The sequence below is a fragment of the Rhizophagus irregularis genome, chromosome 26, assembly GCF_026210795.1.
Source record: "Rhizophagus irregularis chromosome 26, complete sequence".
Taxonomy (NCBI): domain Eukaryota; kingdom Fungi; phylum Glomeromycota; class Glomeromycetes; order Glomerales; family Glomeraceae; genus Rhizophagus; species Rhizophagus irregularis.
The window spans coordinates 2984101-3007341 of NC_089454.1; the positions used below are offsets into that span (position 1 = coordinate 2984101).

At 29.6% G+C, this 23241-nt stretch overlaps 3 protein-coding genes across 3 annotated transcripts; 2 read left to right on the top strand and 1 right to left on the bottom strand.

The window, feature by feature from the left end:
* Window positions 1-5531: 5531 nt before the first annotated feature.
* On the top strand, window positions 5532-5957 carry OCT59_017820 (uncharacterized protein; the record flags this gene model as incomplete). Its single annotated transcript, XM_066137741.1, has 2 exons — window positions 5532-5590; window positions 5666-5957. The coding sequence occupies 2 exons, from the start codon at window positions 5532-5534 to the stop codon at window positions 5955-5957; spliced, it is 351 nt and encodes a 116-aa protein (XP_066004289.1).
* Window positions 5958-6384: 427 nt separating this feature from the next.
* On the top strand, window positions 6385-6783 carry OCT59_017821 (uncharacterized protein; the record flags this gene model as incomplete). The annotated part of the gene is made up of 1 exon (XM_025327868.2): window positions 6385-6783. One exon carries the CDS (start codon window positions 6385-6387, stop codon window positions 6781-6783), a length of 399 nt encoding a protein of 132 aa, XP_025169188.2.
* Window positions 6784-14569: 7786 nt separating this feature from the next.
* On the bottom strand, window positions 14570-15853 carry OCT59_017822 (uncharacterized protein; the record flags this gene model as incomplete). The annotated part of the gene is made up of 3 exons (XM_066137742.1): window positions 14570-15507; window positions 15573-15584; window positions 15766-15853. The coding sequence occupies 3 exons, from the start codon at window positions 15851-15853 to the stop codon at window positions 14570-14572; spliced, it is 1038 nt and encodes a 345-aa protein (XP_066004290.1).
* Window positions 15854-23241: the final 7388 nt, after the last annotated feature.

Below are 23241 nucleotides of genomic sequence, written 5' to 3' on the forward strand. Positions count from 1 at the left end.
AATCATCATGTAGATCTTGGGTCAAAATTTTTTTACCCTTTTAGATACTGGCTGACATTATATTACTAATTCCGGCCCTGAAGAAATGCGTATAACGGACTACTCCTGAACCTAACCTCTATGTTTATATTTTCGGAGTTCTGGTACAGAGAGAGTTATTCTCATTGAAAAATGCTTCTTTTTGAAATATATCTTATTCAGAATATGCTAAGATTTTAAGATCATTAATTTTAGAGAATTCAAATGTTTTTGGTACGTACAATAATAATAATGTCACGCAAAAAAATTTTTTTTTTTTTAAACCATTTTTAAAATTAGAATTTTTTTTTTAGAACATTAGAAGTGTGTGGTATCTAACACAACGAATAATATCTAAGGTATTAATATTAGATACAGCATACTGCAGCAGTATCGGCGTATTGTGATACGGGCGTATGCTCAATTTTGAATAGTGCATATCATTGCTATATACAATACAATAGCGGAATAAACTTTTAAAATGATTTATATTATTATACTTGAAACATTAGGGGTAAAGGGAGATAATGCATAGAAAAGGAGATAATTGAGGGATATCCCACACATAATAAGAAAACAATGATAATAATATTAAAACTTTTGGCGCATAAAATTCGTTTGTTTGATTTATTATAAATATACCGAGGTTTCTCCTTGTTAAATTTCCTCATCAAAAAAAACTCAGAATAAAAAATTAATCAAACAAATCAAACAAATTAATTCTCAAAAATCTTCAAAAATCCTTCTCAAATAAAAAAAAAAATCTAATCACAATGAATCCAACAATTATCACCTCTAAACCAGTTATCATTGTTACCTCCGAATTAACAGAAAAACCTGGAAATCCTACAAACTCATGTTCTATAATGTAAATACTATTATTACTACCTGCTATAAATCCAAAGAAAAATGGAGGATGGCTTTGAGAAGTGAAATAACCGATCGTCCGCCTATCTTTACAATTAGCCTGGTGCTATTATGAAGATTTTTTAACGAACGGCTGGAACTCTATTATAAAAAAAATCGATTACGTTTTATTCTTATAATTTATTTATTAAAAAATTAAATTTGTAAATTTGTCTTTGTAAATTAAAATTTTCAATATTGTATATATTTATTTTTACTTTTCGATTAAACAAATTAAATGAAAATTGTATATATTTTTACTTTTCGATTAAAAAATAAAATGAAAATTACCTAATTCTATATAACAAAAGTATTTCAAATGTTTTATTAAAACTTATTACAATAAATTATCCGTGATAACTTATATAAAATTCTCGCTGCCGTAATTAGATCGCTATAACAAGATGAAAGATCCCATTTTAAAATGAATCAAAATATATTACACTCACTCTTATTTATTTCCATTTTTTAAAAAAGAAAATATCGATATGTCTTACCAAACTTATATTTTAACGGTCATTTTATTTATTGTGTTCTTGTTTTTGTATTAGAAGATTAGGGCGGGTTAATTAAAATTGTTGCGACCCACGAACTACACCCTTCCGGTCAGTTGTCCTAACGACCGAACTTATTTGGACAGGAGGCAAAGAATATGTGTGCTTAATTACGATATTATTTTATTTTCATGACGTTTTTATTTTGTTGTCAATGATTAAAAAAAAAATCTATTTCAAAGGTTAATAAAATAACCGATTCTTACAATCAGCTCAACCAATGAATGATCCACGAAAGCTCCTTAAAAAAAAAATCTTTTAATGATAAAAATAAAGATAAAGTTACGCAATTATTATTATTTTTCTTATTATTAAGAACAAAAATATGCGTGGTACTGATGCAATGTCGACATATTTGCATATGGCGCCACCGTAGTACGACTATGTACGACTTTCCATATAAAAAAATATAATAACAAAAGCAACTTCTTATATCATACCTGAAACACTAAGGGGTATAAAGGAGATAATCATAGAAAAATAGAAAAATATCCCAATGTAAATTTTAACGCAAAAACTTTGCTTGTTGCTATTTATTATGAATATAACTTGATTTAGCCTCGTTAATTTTCTTACCAAGTAACAAAAAAAAAATAAAACAAATCAAAAAATCAAACAAATAAAAAAAAATCAATTCTCAAAAATCTTCCTCATCTAATTAAAATGAATCCAACAACCATTATTTATAAACAGTCGTTATTATTACTTCCGAAGTAACGGAAAAACCTCTCAATCCTACAAATCAATGTTCCAAAATGTAAACACTAACCGCTGAATCCAAAAAACGAAGACGTTTTAAGAAGAAAATTAATGTTCTCTTGTTGATATTTTCATTTTTTATTATATTTATGTAATCTATTTTTAGCCATTATCCCTTTTTTGCGCATTCATTGTTCATTTTTAATGTTCTCCAGTTAATGTTTTCATCATTCTCTATCTTACATAATTTATTCTTCGCCATTATCACTTTTCCTATGCATTGCATTAATATTCTCCGGTTGGTGTTTCCATTTCTTATAACCATTATCTACTTTCTTACGCATTGCATTGCTCATTTTTAATATTCTACCGTTGATGTTTTTTCGAACAGCCACGCTTTTAAAAATAAGTTTCAAAAAATAAATACAGACGTCACAGCATGTGACTGTGAAAAAAACAATGCAGTGTGACTAACATGTGATAAATGGGATTTGACAAAAAACTCAAGTCCCCAGGATTACGGAAACGGCAGTGATGACAAATAAATCTATTGTTAGAAGCGGGAGTGGGATAACTGATTAATATTTTCCCGTTGTACAACAATCAACAATATAGATTTTTTTACAATTGTTTAAAAACAATATTCTCAATGGTGATTACGACAAATCAATGATGATTAAAGTAGTTTGGATTTACGGGAGAGTATGATCACATGTCTAGTTGCAGCTATTTTAAAAAATTTATGTAATAACAATATTATGCATCATTTTTTTTTGTTTTGAGCTTTTGAAAAATGAAGCGCAGTAGAAGGACATTTAGATAATTTATTATTGGCGTTTAGTGAATTTACATAAAATCAAAAAATTTTCACTTTATTATTTTTTTAATAAACGAAGTAAATAAAATATACACAAATATGATATAAAAAATTAAGCGATATTCAAAATTACAAATAAAATTTTTAAATTACAAAAATAAATACAATCCAAATTATTAAAAGAAATTTAATAAAAATAATAGCACCAGGCCATTTTTTCGACTAATAGTAACTGCATCATTAATATAATTTTTCGGCTAAAATTGATCTCCATAGGTTTTTCCATGTAATAACCGAAGGCGTTTGTACCGTTCTCAGAGAAGAATTTTTCCATTTACATTATAGAACATGAGTTTGTAGGATTACCAGGTTTTTCTGTTACTTCGGAAGCAACAATAACAATTGGTTTGGAGGTAATAATTGTTGGATTCATTTTTGATTGAGAAAGAATTTTGAGAATTTAATATTTTTGATTTTTTGATTAATTTGATTAATTGGTTTTTTTTTTGTTCTTTGAACTTTTTTTTTTAATGAGATTTTGCAAGGCGAAACCAAATTATATTTATAATAAAATCGAACAAACAAAATTTAGGCGTTTAAAATATCTATTATCATCGTAGAAAATTAAATTTCACATAGTTTAATTGTTTTCTTGTTATGTAATTTATCATTTCCTTACCTATGCATCATATTGTTTCGTTTTTTGATATTCTCCCTTGATGTTTCGAAATTTAAATCATTATTCAGGATATATCGGCAAGTATATCCTTTTTTAGAAAATATTTGAAGATTGGTATAAATCTATTATTAAAATAACATTTCATGCATTAATTACATCAGTCGTACCGTATTCCAAATACATGTAAATCAATCGTACAAAATTAATATTTTGGTTAGAATAATATTTTTAGTTTAACTTTATTTGTACATGCTTTTGAAACTAAATATTTTGTCCTACATTCATTGTCACAATGAATTTCTAATATTTTATAATGAAAGTCGTAATATTTCTGGCTAATCATCTTAACACAATATTTATTGTTATTATAAATAATATATTTGTAAAATTGAGATAGCGTACAATAAAAATGGGAAAGTAATTTTCCATGAGTTATTCCAGTAGCCTCAATCATATTAAAAAAAATGGGAAAATAATGACTAAATAATATTCTTATTTCGACATAACGAGGAAAAATTAATAAAGTTTAACAAATTACAGAATTAGTCATCATAGATAATTTATAACAAATTCAACAAAAATTTAGAAATTTATTTATTTTTATGTAAAAATTAAAAAATTTTTATTTATTTATTGGTAATAAAGTCGAAAAATAAATATTATAAAATAAATATTAACTAAACGATTAAATTAATATTCAAAAAGTATTAAAAATGTAGTCGATTTATTTTATAAAATTATTTAAATCTTCATTGTAGTACCAGGTCAAACGTAAATAAATTTCATTAAATTTGTGGAATCATCTTCCTATTTGGATTTAAGTATTGATTTTTGTAGGATTAATATTACTCCAGAAGCAACAATATTAACTGGCTTGACAGTGATGATTGTTTGATTAATTTGATTTTGTTTTGAACAATTTTTTTTTTAAAAATGGGTTAATTAATTTGTTTTTATTTGATAAGGATTTGATGGGGTGAAAATTAATAATTATTATCGATTACTAATTATCATAAATTCTTAACAATGATTCTTATTATCTATATCATATTTCTTTATAAATATCCCCCTTTAATGTTTCAAGTATAATATCAAGAATTTGAACAATCATTTTTAATATCATGCATGATTGGTACATGTTATTATTGCCGTTTTCAAAATGATTGAAATTGAATGTCGATCATCACGTAAGTGATAAGTTAATAAATACTATACTAATTAATATATTATTGATATAAGATAAAAGTAAAAAATTATAAGGTTCTAAGACGAGATTGGAGGTTCAAACGGATTAAATTGAAGTTGTGACATCAGATTGACATTTTAATTGAGATTTGAGAACGAGATGATCCTAGTTGATCTTTCAAGCGATAATATAATTTCTTTTTCTTCTTGGTAATACCTTGGTCCATTTTTTGACTCGACTTCCAAATTATTGTATTAGACAAAGGACAATAAAAGTTTTGAACGAGTTGATTTTTTACTGATATAAGTGTATAATAGACCACTAAGTTCTTGAGACAAAGGATAATCATTAGATAACGTGAAGTTGTTGCCAGTCTTAGGAATCAAAATAGAGGATTGTTATTGAAACGCTGAGCGAGATCAAAAATTAAAAATGAATCGTGAGCAGATTAAATAGTAGAACTTCTTTATGTTTTATAAGGACATCATGTCGTGATAAATATGCCGAACACGTCGTGATATAGGCATTCCGCTAATCGAAGGCGGATGAAGCTCTAGAAGAATTTGGAGAAGTTGAATATTAAGATGCGCCGCCATTATGCCAACGATTCGATATTCACAAGATCGCCAAATGCGACGAAATATTAATCGCCAACCCCGAACGATTTAAAAAATGCCAATGTCAAAAGGTACGAACCTAGAGAAGCCATCAAAGATCAACAACAGCGACAAGTAGGTCGTGATTGAGAAGTTTCGGCCCCAAGATCCTTTAACAACTTTTATATTTTTCATTATCATATAATTTAGACAATGTATATTTAATAATTTTATATATAAAGAAAATTGTTTAACTATCGCTTCTAATGACACAACGGTGGATAACAGTGATGTGCGAAGGAGGAGCATATCACCCACAGAGGATTTATCATCACAAAATCTTGAAGGTTGTAAAAATCCAACCATAACAATAGCGATGGTTGATTCTGGCGCGGTAAAAACAATAATGAGCAAAGAATTTTTCATAAAACAACAATTCATCGCATCAAAATTCCAACAACAAAAAATGCCACAAAATGCAGCATTTAATACCAGTATATAGGTTATTTAAAATACTAGGATCGAAAACTTACAAATAACACAATTGCAGATATAGGAATTGACACAATACTTGGAATGAATACACTCCAACCTCATCAATACTTAAATAATTTTCGATAATCAATCGAGATGTATATCTTAAAAACATACATATGTCGAAATATGATCTTTATATACATACGAATCATCGGTCGGAATAGTAAATAAAGAATGCTCAGCTGTCATAGGATCAAAAGCGATCGACATTAAAAGTCGCTCTCAATAATAGGGTAATCGACCTACATTATGAGTTCGAAGTACAAGTAAACCCGCCATCAAATAAAACATTCATATCAATAGTAGCAGAAAAAAGTTGGAAATTTAGGATGAAAAGAAATAGATAGAATTCTCAATATGAAACAAGCGAAGATACCCATAAAAAAGATGAAATGAGGAATCATAAAATGGGATGGTTTAACTTTACAAAGCGAATTAACAATCGGAATAATCAAGGAGATATACTAACCATGGGTTTAGAAGATTTGGTCAGAAATAATTATAAGATTGACTTTACTAACCAAAAATGCTTTCTTCCTTATGCTTCTACATCTGTTAATGCAATAGTTTGCATCAAAGATGTCTCAACAATACAGTATTTCAATCCAACCTATGTTACACCATCCGTGACAGCGACTTCAGTCGCTCAAAATCAACAAATTCAAGCCTGGGGTAAGAAATCGCAAAATAAATATATGTTCTTTACGGAATTTTTAAACATCTCGGATAAATTACCTCCACCACATATTACTGATACTTCCGATGGCACACCGAAGAAGATTGGCGTATGACACGCGCCGAGATAGATCAAAATTTTCTTAATAAAAATGAAAAACGAACTGTGAGAGAAGCAAGCAAGAAAATCGCTATATTAACATCGCCTTCCACGTCTTTGAGGCCCAAGAATTAAAAGAAATGATTCTCGATCAAGTGCGCGACAAAAAAGTCGCAAAACAAATCCTCGCCAGTAAACAAGAGGACGAAAGGGAACGACAAGAACAAATTCAGGTACTCCGACAAACCCCACTCCCACTCGCTGAGCAATCACAGAGTGGGATGCAGCTAGGAGGATTGATTTCTCTCCGGAAATGTAACGTACGAACAAATAGAGGCTTCAACCTCCTTCTCTCACAATCCGCTATATTAAACAAACGATCCAAGAGGCCAAGGAACTTCGGGTCACATGGAACGAAGAATAAGAAGAGGTAATTAAATGAATTATCAATAAGCAAAAACATGACAGAAATCGAACAACAAAGCCCCAAACGACAAAATTTGTCGCATCCTTAATACAAGAAGCGGAAACTACCATAGAAGTAGAAGAAATCAAAGAAAGATATGCCAAAAAGGAAGAAATAGAGCAACCAAATGACCAAATTATTACCCTTTCTAAATAATACAGAATGGCTTAACGACTGACAAGTCGCTTCGGCCCAAATCTTGAAATCACATGTGCTCTGTAGCCTCTGCTCGCACAGGTTCAAGTCTTGTCGTTGTCGCCAACGTGTGAAATAATCTGTTACTAGTCGGTTATAATCTTGACTTCGAGCTAGAAGCAACTAACAATATTGCTCATATATTGTCCAGGTCCGCGTTGCAATTTATTTTCACGAAATTCAATCACTATGATTAGTTCGGTAACACTCAGCGCTTACCATCGCTTTTGATATATTAAATACTATTACTACAAAATAAAATTCACAAGATCAAATAACTGATCAGAAAATTTAATGCTTTACAAATTTTATAGTTCGTGCAATTAAAACGAAAAGCGAAGCGAAAACGAAGTTGTCACGTGACCAAGGTTGTTTTAAAACGAAGCTAAAATGCTCTGTTATTTAGTTATTTTTATTAATCTAAATTTCGTGAAGTGAACTTGATATCGAACAAATTAGCATTGCTATTATTTGTTCCATATGTGTTTTTTTTTATAATCTTTCCAACTAGCTGCGGTTGCAGGTGACGTCTTTGTTCCGCAGTACTATCTGCTTTCCTTTAAAAAAAATGATAATTAGTAAAATATCTAAAAAAAAAACTATGAAACAAAAAGAAGAATACAAAAATTGATTCTTACTGTTATAGTACAGCAATTCACCGAACCTAATCTGGATCTAAAAAGATGAGAAAAAAAAATAATTAGCAAAAGATAAAAAAAATTTATAAAATGAAAAAATTTTTTTGGTGCTTAGTGACATAGGGATGAAAACATGAAATTAAATAGAAAAAAAAATCAAAATGAAAAAAAATTATGACATTGAAGCTTACCATAGTACCGCAGCACCTCACTACTAAACCCGATCTGGACCTAAAAAAAAGAAAAAAAAAAATTAGTAAAAGAATTAAATTTATGAAATGAAAAAACGATATTTGGCGCTTACCATAGTATACCATGGTACTGCAGGAGTAAAAGTGCTATCCAATCCGTGACGACCGTGAGCTCCTGGCCCTAACAATATTTTTTAATAAAAACAAAAATTAATAAAAAAAAAAGATACAAAATCGAACCGATCTTAACCTAAAAAATATGAGAAAATTAATTTACGAAATGAGATTTTGGCGCTTACTATAGTACCGTAACGCTGATTTGGACCGAAAGATGAAAAAGAAAATTTTTTTAGTAAAAGAAATTAAATAAAATACAAAATTTGGCATTAACCGCAGTACCGCAGCGCCGGTCTGACGAAAAAGCAAATTTCTTATAAAAAAAATTTTTTTTTTTTAATGTATTGACTTAATAAAATCAAGTATAATAATGTAATGAACAAAGACACAATAAAAAAGAAAAAAATCTAATTAGCAATCAATTACCATTACTTTACTTAAGTGAAAAGAAAAAAAAAGACCCGTCAATCTCCGCAGTACACCCATAGGCCATATTTATGTGATCTACAGATCTAAAAAATTAAAAAATTTGATTTAGTAATCAATACTAGAGGAAAAAAGGAAAAATATTTCATACTTGCCCAATTTGTCATAAATATCAGCCCAGATCAGATTATTTTGGTATGTTGATTGATTTGTAGAAAAAAAAACAATTAGTAGTTGAATACTGCTAAAGAAATACGAAAAAAATATTTATATTTATTTTTATTTTTAAATCTCGAAGTGAAAACAGTATCAGTAATGAATTTATACAATACGAAAAAAAATATTGATATTAGTAATCAAGAAAAAGGACGTGAGAAAAATCTTGTGACCGCTTACCGGAATCTGCAGCCTAATAAAGCTAGGAAACAAAATAAGAAAAATTAAAATCGGTAAAGTATTATTCTACAAAAATGGTAAGACCAGTGTTAATTTGTTAATTTGTAAAATTTCTCTATCCCACATTTTTCAGCAAAAAAAAAAATTACCATATAAATTATTTTGATCAAGTGGGTGCGTGGTGAGTGGCTTAGGTTCATTTTATTTCGTTTCGACACGAAATAGTTAACGTTAACATTAACATAAAGATTAGTTTTCAAATTTTGGCATACCCTAACCTTTACTCTTCCCTTTTAAATCCAAACTTTCCCATTTTAAACAAAAACCGTCCTTTATTGTAATTATTATTCGTGATAGATATCGTAATTGATCTACCTTATTAGACGACCTCCTTTTTAAGTTCTTTCGGATTAAATTTTTTTTATTTTTATTTAATGAAACATTTAACTAACGTTTCATCTTTTTTCTTTTTTTTTAAACAGTCATGTCTTTTTCTTTTTTTAGGTTTTACGTTTCAATACTTCTCTTTCAGATGTCTGAACCTTTTGACTTCAGTGAGAACTATTTTTGATAGAAATTGTATTACTATTGGCATATAATGAATCAAAATGAAAATTTAACTTTAATTCTGGATACAAAAGAGCAGATACAAGAACTTAAAAATGCTCCCTCATCACGAAAAATTATTTTACTTGTTTTATAGGTAAAGTTTCAAATAGCGGAATAGGGTATTGGAATCTTGAAATGATGAGTTTCGTAACAAAATTTACCTTTTTCTTAGTATGGAAACATCCTTATTTTTTACTTTTTTTTGTAGTTATAGAAGGGCTTTGATTGGGTACCTGGAGACTGGAGACGGTAAGTTTCTTTGCAAAACTTACTTTTTTTTGTTTTCTTTAATTAGAAACATTCTTAATGTTTGTTTTATTTTGTTGGATCTCAGCTCCTTCAAAACTTCTTGTTATTGGACAGATTGTTTTTTGGAGTTCTTAAATGTGTAGAATTTCGGTAGGAGGCTCTCTTTCTTGGGATTATTTCGTTTTAAGGAAAAGTTTCATTTTTTTGGACTTTTTCAAATTACCTTTAGCAAAACATGTTTATTAAATAATTTTTATGTTCAGATACTTTTATACATTTTATACAAAGAATTATATTATCAATACTTAATAATGGATAATTTAATAGATAGCTAGCGCATGTATTAATATATAACATTGTTTGCTTTATTAAATATATATGTAAATAAAGTGTTTACAACGTTGTAAAAAATAAATTACTACGCTTTGACTATATGTTTACAATAGTAAAATAGGTACAGTGAAATCATTTTTACGGTAAATTAAAAAAGCGTATGACGTTCAAGATGGATGAATCACGTGATTTTGGCGCAGTGTTGACGATAAAGTTTCTGCAACGTTCATTATTTATACGTATAAGGCAAAGTTTATGTATTTATGTGGCGGAACCTAAAATGATTTGATCTTTTACTAATATGGACGTCTCGGTCATCTCGAGCAACAAAGCTGACATACTAAAGGAAAATGATAATGAAAATGATGTACTCTTAGACATTAGATGATTCTGATGACGATTCTTTGCTAACAACCAAAAATCTTCTTAATGCATTGTACAATACTTGTACAAAATCTTGTACAAGATATTTTATATTTAAACAAGAGGTCATTTTCATAGGGGAGTTTGACATGCTTTTAAAAGATCTTTTAAGTGAAAGTTATTGTAAAAAAAAAAAATGACTTCAATTTATAAATATACAAATTGTTGATAAATAAGCTTCGTTAAAAATAAATAATGAAATTTTTTAAATCTAGCTTTTTCTTAAATAAAATGAATAAACAAATGATTTTTTTCTATTTATGATGAGTAAATTAAGTATAAAGAAATGGCAGATTTCGGTTTATTATAAGTTAAAATAGTAAAATAGTAAAAATTTAAGGAATTGTTAAATGTGGCCTGGGCAATTCTCAAATATGTCACATGATGTACAATATAGAGTAAATTTATTAATTGGCTGATCGCTGATTTTTTTATTTTTAAACTTAGCTAATTTTTGATCAGATAAACTTAAAATTTTATCGCAAGATATTTTAATAAAAGATTTTTTTGCAAACATATTTATTCAAAATAATCTTATCTAATGAAATTTTATTTGCAAATATTAAAATTTAAGTTACACATTTACGATTTTAAAGAAAAAATTATTACCGTATTTTTAATGAAGTGATACAAATAAAAGTAACAATAGAAATAAATAAAATGATAAGTAAATTACAATGATCAAGATGATGATAATAAAAAAATGAAATAACAATGAAGTAATGGAAAGTAATAGAAGATGAAAGGGAGTAAAAAGGAGTAGTGAGAAGTGATAGGAAACAAAAAGGAGAAATATGGCATGATGGTAGATGAAGAGGAGTGATGGGAGACGAAAAGGAGTGATGGGAGATGAAAAGGAGTGATGAGAAGATGAAGAGGAGTGATGGGAACGAAAAGGAGTGATAGGGGACGAAAAGGAATGATGGGAGATGAAAAGATGTGATAGGAGACAAAAAGGAGTGATGGGAGATGAAGAGGAGTGATGAGATATGAAAAGAAGTGATGAGAAGATAAAGAGGCGTGATGAGAAGATGAAGAGGAGTGATAGGCATCATTTCTGATGTTACCGATGAAATGATTGGAAAGAAGAGTATATGTATTTCTGTATTCTCGACCCCGCTTATTTTTCATTAACCTAATTATCAATTTCTGTGATTGATTAATAGACGAATTGTATACGAAATATTCTTCTCAATTTTCTGAGGAATGAAGAAATTTTGAAGATGGATTCGCTTCACAAATATAGTGACAAGAGTGTAACTGCGCAAAGTCACGCTCAGAGAACAGGAACAAAAATGATCATTATCGATAAAAATCATCAACAGAACAAGTGACGATTGTTTAGTGGAAACAGAACTAATTTATCATGATGACAAAACTAAATAAATCAACTGTTATCATAAGAACTTCAATCTAATAAAATTACCTGGTGGGTACGAAGTGGAAGTTTTAAGATGTAATCTCCTGGTGGTCACAGTCTTCTTGTTTTATTACGTAATCGAAGGAAAATACTGTATTACAACTGAATGCTTTGTGGTAATGAAATAATTGGTAGCAGATACTGAGGGCATGTATGGATCAACGAATCCCAAGTTAATAAGTATTGATATTGATAAGATTAAGTCGATTCGATAACATCACTATGTTAACTAGTATGCTATAAACTAGTTTCAAGGACTTCCTTGGAAGGTTTAGATTCTGTTCTCAATGGCAAAGCCATTTCCTTTTCATTTTTGTAATCCGAAGAGCTGGTCAATGGTACGATGATGCAATGCATTAGTAAACTAGCTGTTTCTTTTTATACACCTTGTCTATTAATCATCTACATGACCGCTCTTGCCACTCAACCATTAGGAGATCTCCTAAGACCTCTAACTAAATAAGACCTTCGGTCTGAGCGTCTTACCGCTCAACCACGCTCAAAGGTTTTAGAAAATGTGTTCCTAATAATGGTGAATGATTTTTTACTATTCACATACATTATTAATTGCGTATTTGAATAATAGACAAATGTCTACAAAAAAAATTCTCCATATTTTTCGAGGAACGAGGAAAATTATGGAGGGTCTTAGGAATGTGTTCCTAATTGTATACGAATAGTAAAAAATGGTGATTGAAAGCTAAGTTACATGGCGTAAAAACTATTGGTGTACTGGATAACGTTTCCTTGTCTAACTAATACTAGAAATCTTACAGAAATAATACTCTGGGGTGAATATGATGACATAGTAATACGTGAACTGAGTTCGCAGACTTCTCACGTTAATCAAAACGAGAATCATTAATATGATTGTAACGCAATAAATTGTTGATGTAGTCCAACATTGTAAATAAATAACAAAATAATTACAGATTTTTTGTAGACACAACTTAAAAAATATTCTACAGTTTTATTTCTCTCCTTAGATTCTAAAACTCTCATTGTTATATCTATTGTTGATATAATATATATAATATGTTATATTTTAAATCGAAAAACATGTGACATCTTCCAGACTGATGATCTCTCATTCCATCGAATGTAAAAAATGTTCTTGCTATTTGCTATTTACTCTAAGATCAGCACTCTGGGTTGTTGAACTTGTTAGATCGGTAGAGTGCCACCATTCTGCTTGATTGGCTAGTATTCTTGGTGGAAATAATACCTCGAGTCGGAGATTGACTAGCTATAGATGTATTTGGAATTAGGTCGCCGGTATATCCGAGATAGAACCGAATTCTGATTATCAGCAAATCAGGAGGTATTATAGTATCCACAAAATTATCAACATGGATATTTGGATTACAGCTTCTTTGCTAATTTTATAACACCAACTTTACATGTACCATTGGAATCAGGAACAGTATTATAGTTGCAAATGTTGATTGAAAACTTAAAAGTGTTAGTACTGCTCTAGCCATTTTTCTGTAAAATAAGAAAATAAGGATTGAGGAAAGAGTGTTTGAAAAAAGTTAAAAAGTTTTATGGACGCATTATATATATGATGATGCACAATCATTTTGAGTCATAACATGATATGTAATCATATACCTTTTCCATGATGATTATCCACCTTGATTAAACCATTTGATCGATTTGATATTTTATTGTGCAATCGGTAGCACGTTATGGCGAAATACGATGGCAAAAATACTCTTAGTTGGCCATAGAGAAAGGAAGAAAAGAAAGGAAGTAGGAAAGAGAGAAGAAAAGGAGGAAGGGGAGGAGGCAAAAATAACGAGCCACTCGATCGTCATTTTTTATACAAATAAGACGTAAAATGAAAAAATTTTTATCAGCGTAAACAATCCAGATATTTATACAAAATTTTCATCGATCTGAAACAGACAGAAACTTCATTGTGCAATTTTCATGTAACACAATACAGTTTTGATGTCTCACTATAGTCATTCGATTTCTTCACATGACGAAGGCATTTTTCTGTTAAGAAGGTGGAGTGAACCAGTTTTTCGTCATTACAGAATAATTCAAGAAAAAATTTAGATCTGTAGTTAATATCTGCAAACACTATTATGTATACGAAACCGGCGTATAAACTTTTTATTTTTCCAATACACATTCCATGCCGTTATAAAAAAATTATTCTTGATATAATGTATGTCTTTTGCTTCAAATTTTTTATTGATACAGAAAATAAAATAAATACATGATTCTGTAACATGTAGTTTTGCTATAGCAAATAAAGAATATAATTAAAAATTCAGTAAACTAATCAGAAATAAGCATCACATTAATTGTTCTATACTATTTTATGCTATTCAAACATAATATGATGTTTCTGTTCTCGTCTCAAGCTGTCCATATTGTGTTGAAGGTAAAAATACCTCTCTTAAGTACCTTTCAATTAACTTTGACTTTAATTCTTTGTCGGGCATTATATCAGCAAAATCATTGAAGTTTGCAATATCATTGGTTTGCACATTAAAAGTATCTAACTTTTTCCTTCTCTTCATGGGTGGGCCGTCATTATCAAGTCTATCAACCGTATTGCTGTCTTCGCCGATATAATTAACTTCTGAGTTTACAAGTTGCTGAAATATTTTGAGTGCTACTTCAAGTGAATCCGGTTTATAAGAACATATATCTTTTTCATCTTCCCAAAAAAATTCCCACGAGTCGTTTAAATCAGTTAAGATTGCTATAACATCATAATTGGACCAATGATTTGCTGCAATAAGTTGTATTTGTGTTTGAAACCTTGCGTTGGAATCGATGTATTTTGGTTTTTTAAGTTCTATAGTCATTATACACCCATTCACTTCCTGACCGAAACGTGATGAATAACCTTTTTTTAGGATTGCGATATCAGTTGTACCTTTCAGGTTAAAAGGGAGCCATGTTTGATTAGTGAGAGAGAGGAATTGTTGTGATTTTTTTGCGTTGTACCATTCTAAACTATTTGGTAGACTTATTACGTCTTCCAAATGTTTTAGATAACGTTCACATTGTGCATCCTCTGCTAAACTACTCCAAGTGAATTTACATGCTTGCATAACAGTTACATTCATTTGTATGGGAGTCCAATCAACAACCTTGAATCTAAGACCTAAAGAATCTTTGATTTGTTGCATATTCACCGAATCTATCCCTGATATCAACACGGAATTAGCTTTCTTAAGTTGGGTTTCTACCTTTGACAATCTTTGGTCATTTTGTTCATGTTGGGTTTCTACTTTTGACAATCTTTGTTCTAGTTCTAGAAACACAAAATTGGTTATCATCACATTTATGTTGACGGATCATTACGATGCAAAGGCTTACCTTGATATTCATCTAAATTGGGTTAGAAGACCAAAAAAAGGCAAAGTTAGTTAGAATACACTCAAACTTCTATATAGCGGTATGTTAGGAATTTTATATACAGTATGTCCTCGTAATTTTGTTGGTGGTATATTGAGTTTTTAATAGTAATTTTGTATAATATCGGTATACCGAGTTCAAACTGTCAACTTACCGCTAATTCTAAAGGCAATATTTACTTCCTCCGGTGTGGCGTTTGGAAATATTTCTCTATAGTCTCTTGCAAATGTTATAAAATTCATGTTTTATTTTTCGTTGTTTATAAGAATATGAAAATAAATAAAATGATTTCTTGGAGATTTATATATGTTTTATATGATTTTTAATCAGTTTAATCAGAACGCGTTCAAATCAGAATGAGCTTATCAGTAGTTTCATTGATTATTATAATTATGAGAACGCGTTTCGTAAGTCACTGATACAGCATATCAATTACCTTGATAAGAAATGATTATAAGATTTGAGTCATCATTAATATCTTATTATAATATCGGATTCACCCAATACATAATATGACAATTTTTTTTACATTATAAAAATGCTACAAATAAAGAGAAACATATGATGTTACCAGAGAGGTGCGAATTCTAGGCCATTTAATGCGAGTCCCAGCATCATATTATTTCTTTGCTTTCTCTCTTTTACAAAAAATATCTATAGCTAATTTGTTTCTCTCACTAACTACAAGATTCTTATCCTATACGAAATAAATTATCCCACCCATATTTACAGAATTTCGTCTATCTATATCACTTCCACTCTTACAGACTATGTAGTAGATTATTTCCCACAAGAGAACTTCCCAGAGATGAAACGATTTCGAATCTATGGGAAGAATTCTTGAGATTAGCAATGAGATAAAAAACAAGCGAGGCTTCCGATCACGCCGCTATAATAATATTCCGCACAGGAAGTAATTTATGATGGCGTAATATTGTTGATCATTTCCAAAAGGTGTTTCTCTTTTGCCAAAGGTATTGCTGCATGTAATATCGATCGACATGAAATCTTATTATCCATATTGACCACGTTGCTTCTACGTTAACCATTGTTCCCAATGTCTACTAAATCACTACGCATGTCCATATTATTTCATAGATAGATGATGATTTTTTTCTTTTCGAAGTTATCATGTCCAACGACAATAACAAGTTGATGTGCTAGATCTTGAGGACATTAAAAATTGATATATTTTGATTAATAGATAGAACAAAAGCTGGACTGACGATCGTTATAATCAATTTCATATCCGACAACTCTTGCATAACAATTTAATTATCGCCTGGCGAATGTTTGATTTTCAGATTGCTATTCAAATAATCAATCTAGAGTTAGATTATTTATTGCAAAATTTGTAAAGAAATTTCGATGACATATGACAAGTGATAGTATTTAAATGTGGCTCTCAGCAGTATTAACACGTTTTAATAACTCAATTCGATAATTGAATCTTTGTTTATAATAATTACACTGTTGGTCTACAAAAAAAGTTATTGTAATAAAAGGTATCCATTGAATGTTACAACTGAAAAGAAGACACGGTCAAGTCATACAAAAGTGTTAATTCGTGCGAACTGTCAACACAATTTATAGATTTGGCCATTTCTTAAGAGCACATCGACCATACTAATATATTTTTTTGATAAACGGGCGCACCTACGGTGGTTTACCGGTTGAGCAGAAGTTCGAAGAATGTCCCCTATTCTTTCTAAATGTTCTACGTATAGTTACGAATCACAATCTTGCCTCGAGGATAGATCTAAATCAAGTAAATAAAATTTGCATGATAGGTTATTGGGAAATGTTTATGATTTACATGATCTACTTATTATTCATTTATTTGTAACTACCGTGGAAATTCTCTTTAACTGCGGAATATCCCTTAATGTAAAAAACAAATCAAAATGTCTTTGTCAGAACGTCGATAGGGAATGATCATCATCAAAGTGCGAAATTTTCACCATATCTATGTCAACTAACGAAACCTTTATTACTGAAATTCAAAATTTTGCATACATTATTCTTAAATATACAGAGGATAACGACATCCAAGATATTTTGATACTTCCTTTCAAATCTTTTACTGTGTTAGCATGTGGGCATATTTCACGTGGACTTTGTCTCGAAAACTTCATTTTGCGTGAAGAAATATATTCCCTACGTGTCCTATCTGTCTTGTATCTATTAAGATCACTAAAGAGGAGTCCGCATTTGCATCGGAAAACTATAACTTAGTGACAATCTTATCACAGAAAAGTAGCGAAGCTTTAGTGGGAGTTAATTTGGAATACACGCAAAATATGGATTTGGTAGATGATCAATCGAAATATCAATCCATTATTCATGTTCAGACTACGACTTCTATTGTGGATACGTCAAATTCTATATCCATGGACTAACAGGAAAAGAGTCCTAATGGAACTGTTGGTGCATCACCGGATAGCTCAAACACAGAGTAACGTACCTAATAAAACTAATACTCGCATACGAGACTTTCGACAACCAAGAGTAATGTCCAAGAAGGAACAGAGAAAATTTCTAAAGAAGCTCCACCAAAATACTCGGGAAGGCGAATAAAAAGAAGGAATCTGTTTTTTGAAAGAGGTTATACAAGAATTATCTATTCTAGATTCGTGGGCATATGGCATATAAGTAATACTAATGGATTAATTTATGCCCGAAAGCACTCACCAGGAGTGGGGACATTAGTTATGGAATATTAGTGTAGTCACGGCGCTGGAGCATCTTTATTTCGAAGACACTCACGAAGAAAGAAAAAATATTTCGACCCTTAATCGGAGGTTTACAAATAGATTACATCAGATATAGAAGATAGTACAACTGTTGTAGATAGAAATACTCGAAACATACAAATCACAGGTTTTTGTTAGATATTGAGTAAAGCCAACCTTGGATCACACAGTAGATGACAAATTAAAAAATGAATTAGGGACGTGATAAATTTTTTTGTGGGGAACTTAGGTATGATGATTTACGCAAAACTAACTCAATTATGTTTGTGAAAATCAATATGGTGTCATCAGCTCATCATTTGTTTATTGTTGGAATAGTGGGAAGTACATTTTTTCCGTAATGGGAGAATAGTTTTCCCTGAAATTTTCTTAGCAAAGATCCGGTAAAAATATCTTCCGAATGTTCAGTACTCTATTTTTAATGAGGCATGCCATCATCGAGAAATAAACGAGTCTATTCTGTCCTTGGTCATTCCGAAAATGTCAATTTGCCATCATTTATCTTTTAGACAAAGATTTATCTCATCGGCAAACGTTAACCGAAAATTAGAGTCGCTAACTTATTAGATGCAGGGATTGGCAAATGATCCAGGGAAAGGGTAAATACGTAACTATTATTTTTTACAGAATATCAAGCTCACATATCGTCTCTCGGGATATTGATAAATATTCTAATAATTTATTATTGTCGATACAAACGCACTACGAGAAATTTACGGAGCTTCCCGACTATTCTCATACTAAATAACGATTTCCCCTTAACGTATTACTGTATTTTTGGAATAATATAAATCATGGGCTAAGTCCCGAACTTATTCTACACATTCCCAAAAGGAATCTCTTCAAGCATTCTATAGAGCAAGTATTAATAAAAAATAAACTACGCTATATGACTTGCAGCTAGTTAACTTCCGAATAAAAATCCCAAACAATATATATCAGATTTCTCGTTTAGCTTACATGGGATTCTTTGATCGAGCAACTTTGGATCCACATAAGGTATTACACCCCATACTTGAGAATTATAACAACCTGACCCTTTTAGACATGAACGATCGAAATCTGATAACTTTACTGTATCTTTGTGTATTAAAACATTATTAGGATGATATAAAAGAAGGCGTTAGTTACGCATTATAATGGCTAGTGATTAGATAATTTATTAAATGCTATGAATACTTACAAGATCCCCGTGTATGATTCCCTTTTTATCATGTAACCAACAAATCGCACTTGCAAAAATCCTATGAACAAGCTGGTGTAGTCTTTTTACGACATTTAACCTGATATATACATGTGTATATATACTGATTTCATTTTTGAAATAGTTACATTGATTCTTTACTGATTTTACATAGCTTTTAAATTTTATTATTGATAGCTAGCATTTTTTTTTCTTCTACTACTTAAATAAAATGTTTATATTAATAACTTTAAATTTATATTGATTATACCCATTACTTCATTATATATAACATTTTGGAATTGTCTTTTAAAATGTCTCAGGATAAAATTCATGACATTCTTGATGAAATTTCGTAGTCTATCTTTTTTTTTCAAAAATACAAAAAATAATTGTAGGTTTTTACCCAGACTGTAAATAAAGTTCATTACTTAAATCATTTCATGTCAAGAATTGACGAGATAATATTTATGATATTGTTATATGTCAGTTCTTATTGCTTAAAAATAAGCTATACTGACATTAAAAAATGTTTATTTATAATAAAGCAGAAGGATAATTTTAAAGATCCAATCAGATGTGAATAGAGTATCGCTTCACACTAGCGCATACAATCAGACACAAATAAAGGAAAGCAGATTAACCATATAAAACTAAACTTAAAATTAAGGTGTATATTAAAGAATAAACATTTTATTGATTAAATTCTTATCATTCGATCCTTGCTGAATGCTCCTCATTACAGGTCTATATACATGTAAAAATTCCAAACTAAAAATATCTAACATATGGCATATATTAACTACTTCGCTAACAACCTAAAATTTTCTAAACCATTATAAGATACTCGTTATTGGTCTTGTAGGGGCAACGTACAATAGCCACTATAACATTAATTTTAATATTAATTTATTAACAGGTATAGTTAATATAAATTGTTATTGTAAGTTTAATTGTAAAATTTATTTATAAAATACATTATCTAATATAAAAACTAATGCCTATCTATATTTATTATTTTAAAGATGATCCCTCATGATCAACGATCACCTGATTAATCTAACGTTCTCTGAACTGTTGTCTCGACGGATAATGAATTATGGATATTAATCTTATTCTCAGTAATAAACTCACTCCCCTTCGGCTTCTCATATTTCTCAACGAAATATGCTTCCAATCTTACTATCAGTTTTGTTTACCAGAAGATCTATTTAATCCTCCTCTATCCTCATTTCTTCATGCAGTTACTTTGCATTCCTTTATAAGCGTTTATTTCTCTTTCACCATTCTTCATCTTTTTGATTTAATTACCAATACTATTAGAGAAAAACAAAAAAAAGAATTTCCAAAATCTGCGTAAAGAATATAGATGCGCTGTCTAAGAAAAAAATAACGAAGTGTGAATAACTATTCGTTAGTACAAACAAATTAAAGAAAAAAATACTTACCAAGATTTGAAAACCAATATATAAATTAATTTTTATCAAGTTGAGATGAATGTGAATTTATATTACATAAAAAAATATATATATACCAATTATATTCATTGTTAAAGAAAACGTCTAAAGAAATCCAAGTTCTACGCGTCCAAACTCCAAAGACCTACTAAGTCTAAAAAAAGAGACAAATGGATAGTAAGACTTTTAAAAAATAAAATTAAAAAAAATAATTTCATTGATACATACGAAATACAGTTTTTCACGAATCCTACAAAAAAGAAAATAGAAGAACGTGTAAACAAAAGGTTTCTATTAAAAAAAATCAAAAGGATTGAAGTTTCATAACGAAACTCTCTTTGTCTTTTCCGATGTTATCCTATCCTATTAGAAGCCGAAATTTTTATAAAAAAAAAAAGATAAAAGAAAAACATTAGAAATTTTTTTAAAGGTTCGAAAAAATTTTTCCATAACTTATTACCTTATGGCAGCAATTACTCATATGTGAATTTTCTTGTAGCGCTAAGAAAAATTCGCATGAATTTATCTTAATATCACCAAACACATCTTTATCATATATCAAAAAATACTATTTTTCTACAAAGAAGAATAATGCTAAAACTGTTTTTTTTTAAAGTTTCGAAATTTTTTTTCAAAATTTACCTGAAAAAAGAAGTTAAAAAAAAAATTTTTTAATGTTTTTCAAGATTATTCAAAAACTCATACAAGATCCAATAATCAGAGTCAGAACCTACAAATAATATAAAAAAAAATTTGACATTTTTTTTAAAAAAGAGATCGAAAAAATTTCGAAACTTGCCTATATAAATGGAGCTAGCTCCCCTTACTGAATTCGCTACCGTATCTGAGAATTTTTAATGAAAACTTTAATTTAAGACAACGTTGACTTCTCTCAAAATAATTAAGAGTTTATAAAATTACCAAAGAGATCGTTTACACACTTCAAGGCCTGAAGTCCTACGCGTCCAATTATCCAAAAATAGCCGTCTAAAAAAAAGGAAGAAAACGAAATTTTATTAGTAAAAGTTTCGTTAAATAAAAATTTCCTGATTCCTGTATAAAAAAAACTTGCCGAGTTCTGAGTCAGACCTGACGCATCTAGGCCGTTTAAAATTGAGACGCGCCGTTGCTAAATCTTCTTTGCTTACAAACTCTTCATCATTTACGAGAGGTTCTTGAAGTACGAGGTATAAATCTGAGTTTATAAATATTCTCATTATCTATAACAGATAATATTTTCGCATAACAAATTCTTTACCACCAAAAAAAAGAAAAAATAATGAACATTTAGTATTAATTTGTTGGAATAAAATAAAATAAAAAAAATAAACCCTTACCCAATTTCCACGTATCCAGAAACCAAAAATCTACGTCCTAATCGTTTAAAAAAAAAAGAGTAAATCGAAACATTAGTAAAACGTTTCGATAGAAAAAATGAATTTAAATAAAAATTTTTTCTGGATCCGTTACCAAAATTTACATGTCCAAGGTCTTAGTAACGAACCACTAGTAACGTTTTGTTAAAGATAATAATAAATTAAAAACTTCCTACCAAACCTTCCAGGCGTCCAGATGTTCGTCTACAAAAGAAAATCATCAAAACGTTTTGTTAAACGGCTACCTACAAAATAAAAAAATAAAATGTTAGTAGTGTTCATTAAAATAATAAAGTTTAGTTTTCAAAACATTTTCAAAAACTTACCTAATATCCCGTTGCCTCAAAATCGGAACTTACCCTAAAAAAAGAGAAGATTCGAAACTTAGTAAAACGTTTCATTAAATTAATAAAGAGGAAAAAAAACCTTTCTTTACCAAAATTCGCGTGTCAAAAAATCGCCTAAAAAATAATAAAAGCGAAATCGTTAATAAAGTTTCGTTGTTATAAGTAATAATTCAAAAAAAAAGACTATCTATGATCTCTCTTACCGAATTCTACGTGTCTAATCGCTAAGGAAATATATTTCCGGAATCCTCTACCTAAATTCTATGCGCCAAAAGGACCTGGTCGTATAAAAAAAGATTAAATTGAAACTTTAGTAAAACATTTCGTTTAAAATTAAATTAAAAAAAAAATTCAAATTTTCTTACCAAAATTCTGCGCGTCCAAAGAGCCAGTCACCTAAAAAAGAAGTTTAAAGTTGAAACGTTAGTAAAACATTTCGTTAAAAATTAAAATCAAAAAAAAAAAATTTCAGATTTCCTTACCAAAATTCTATGCACCCAAAAGATCTAGCCGT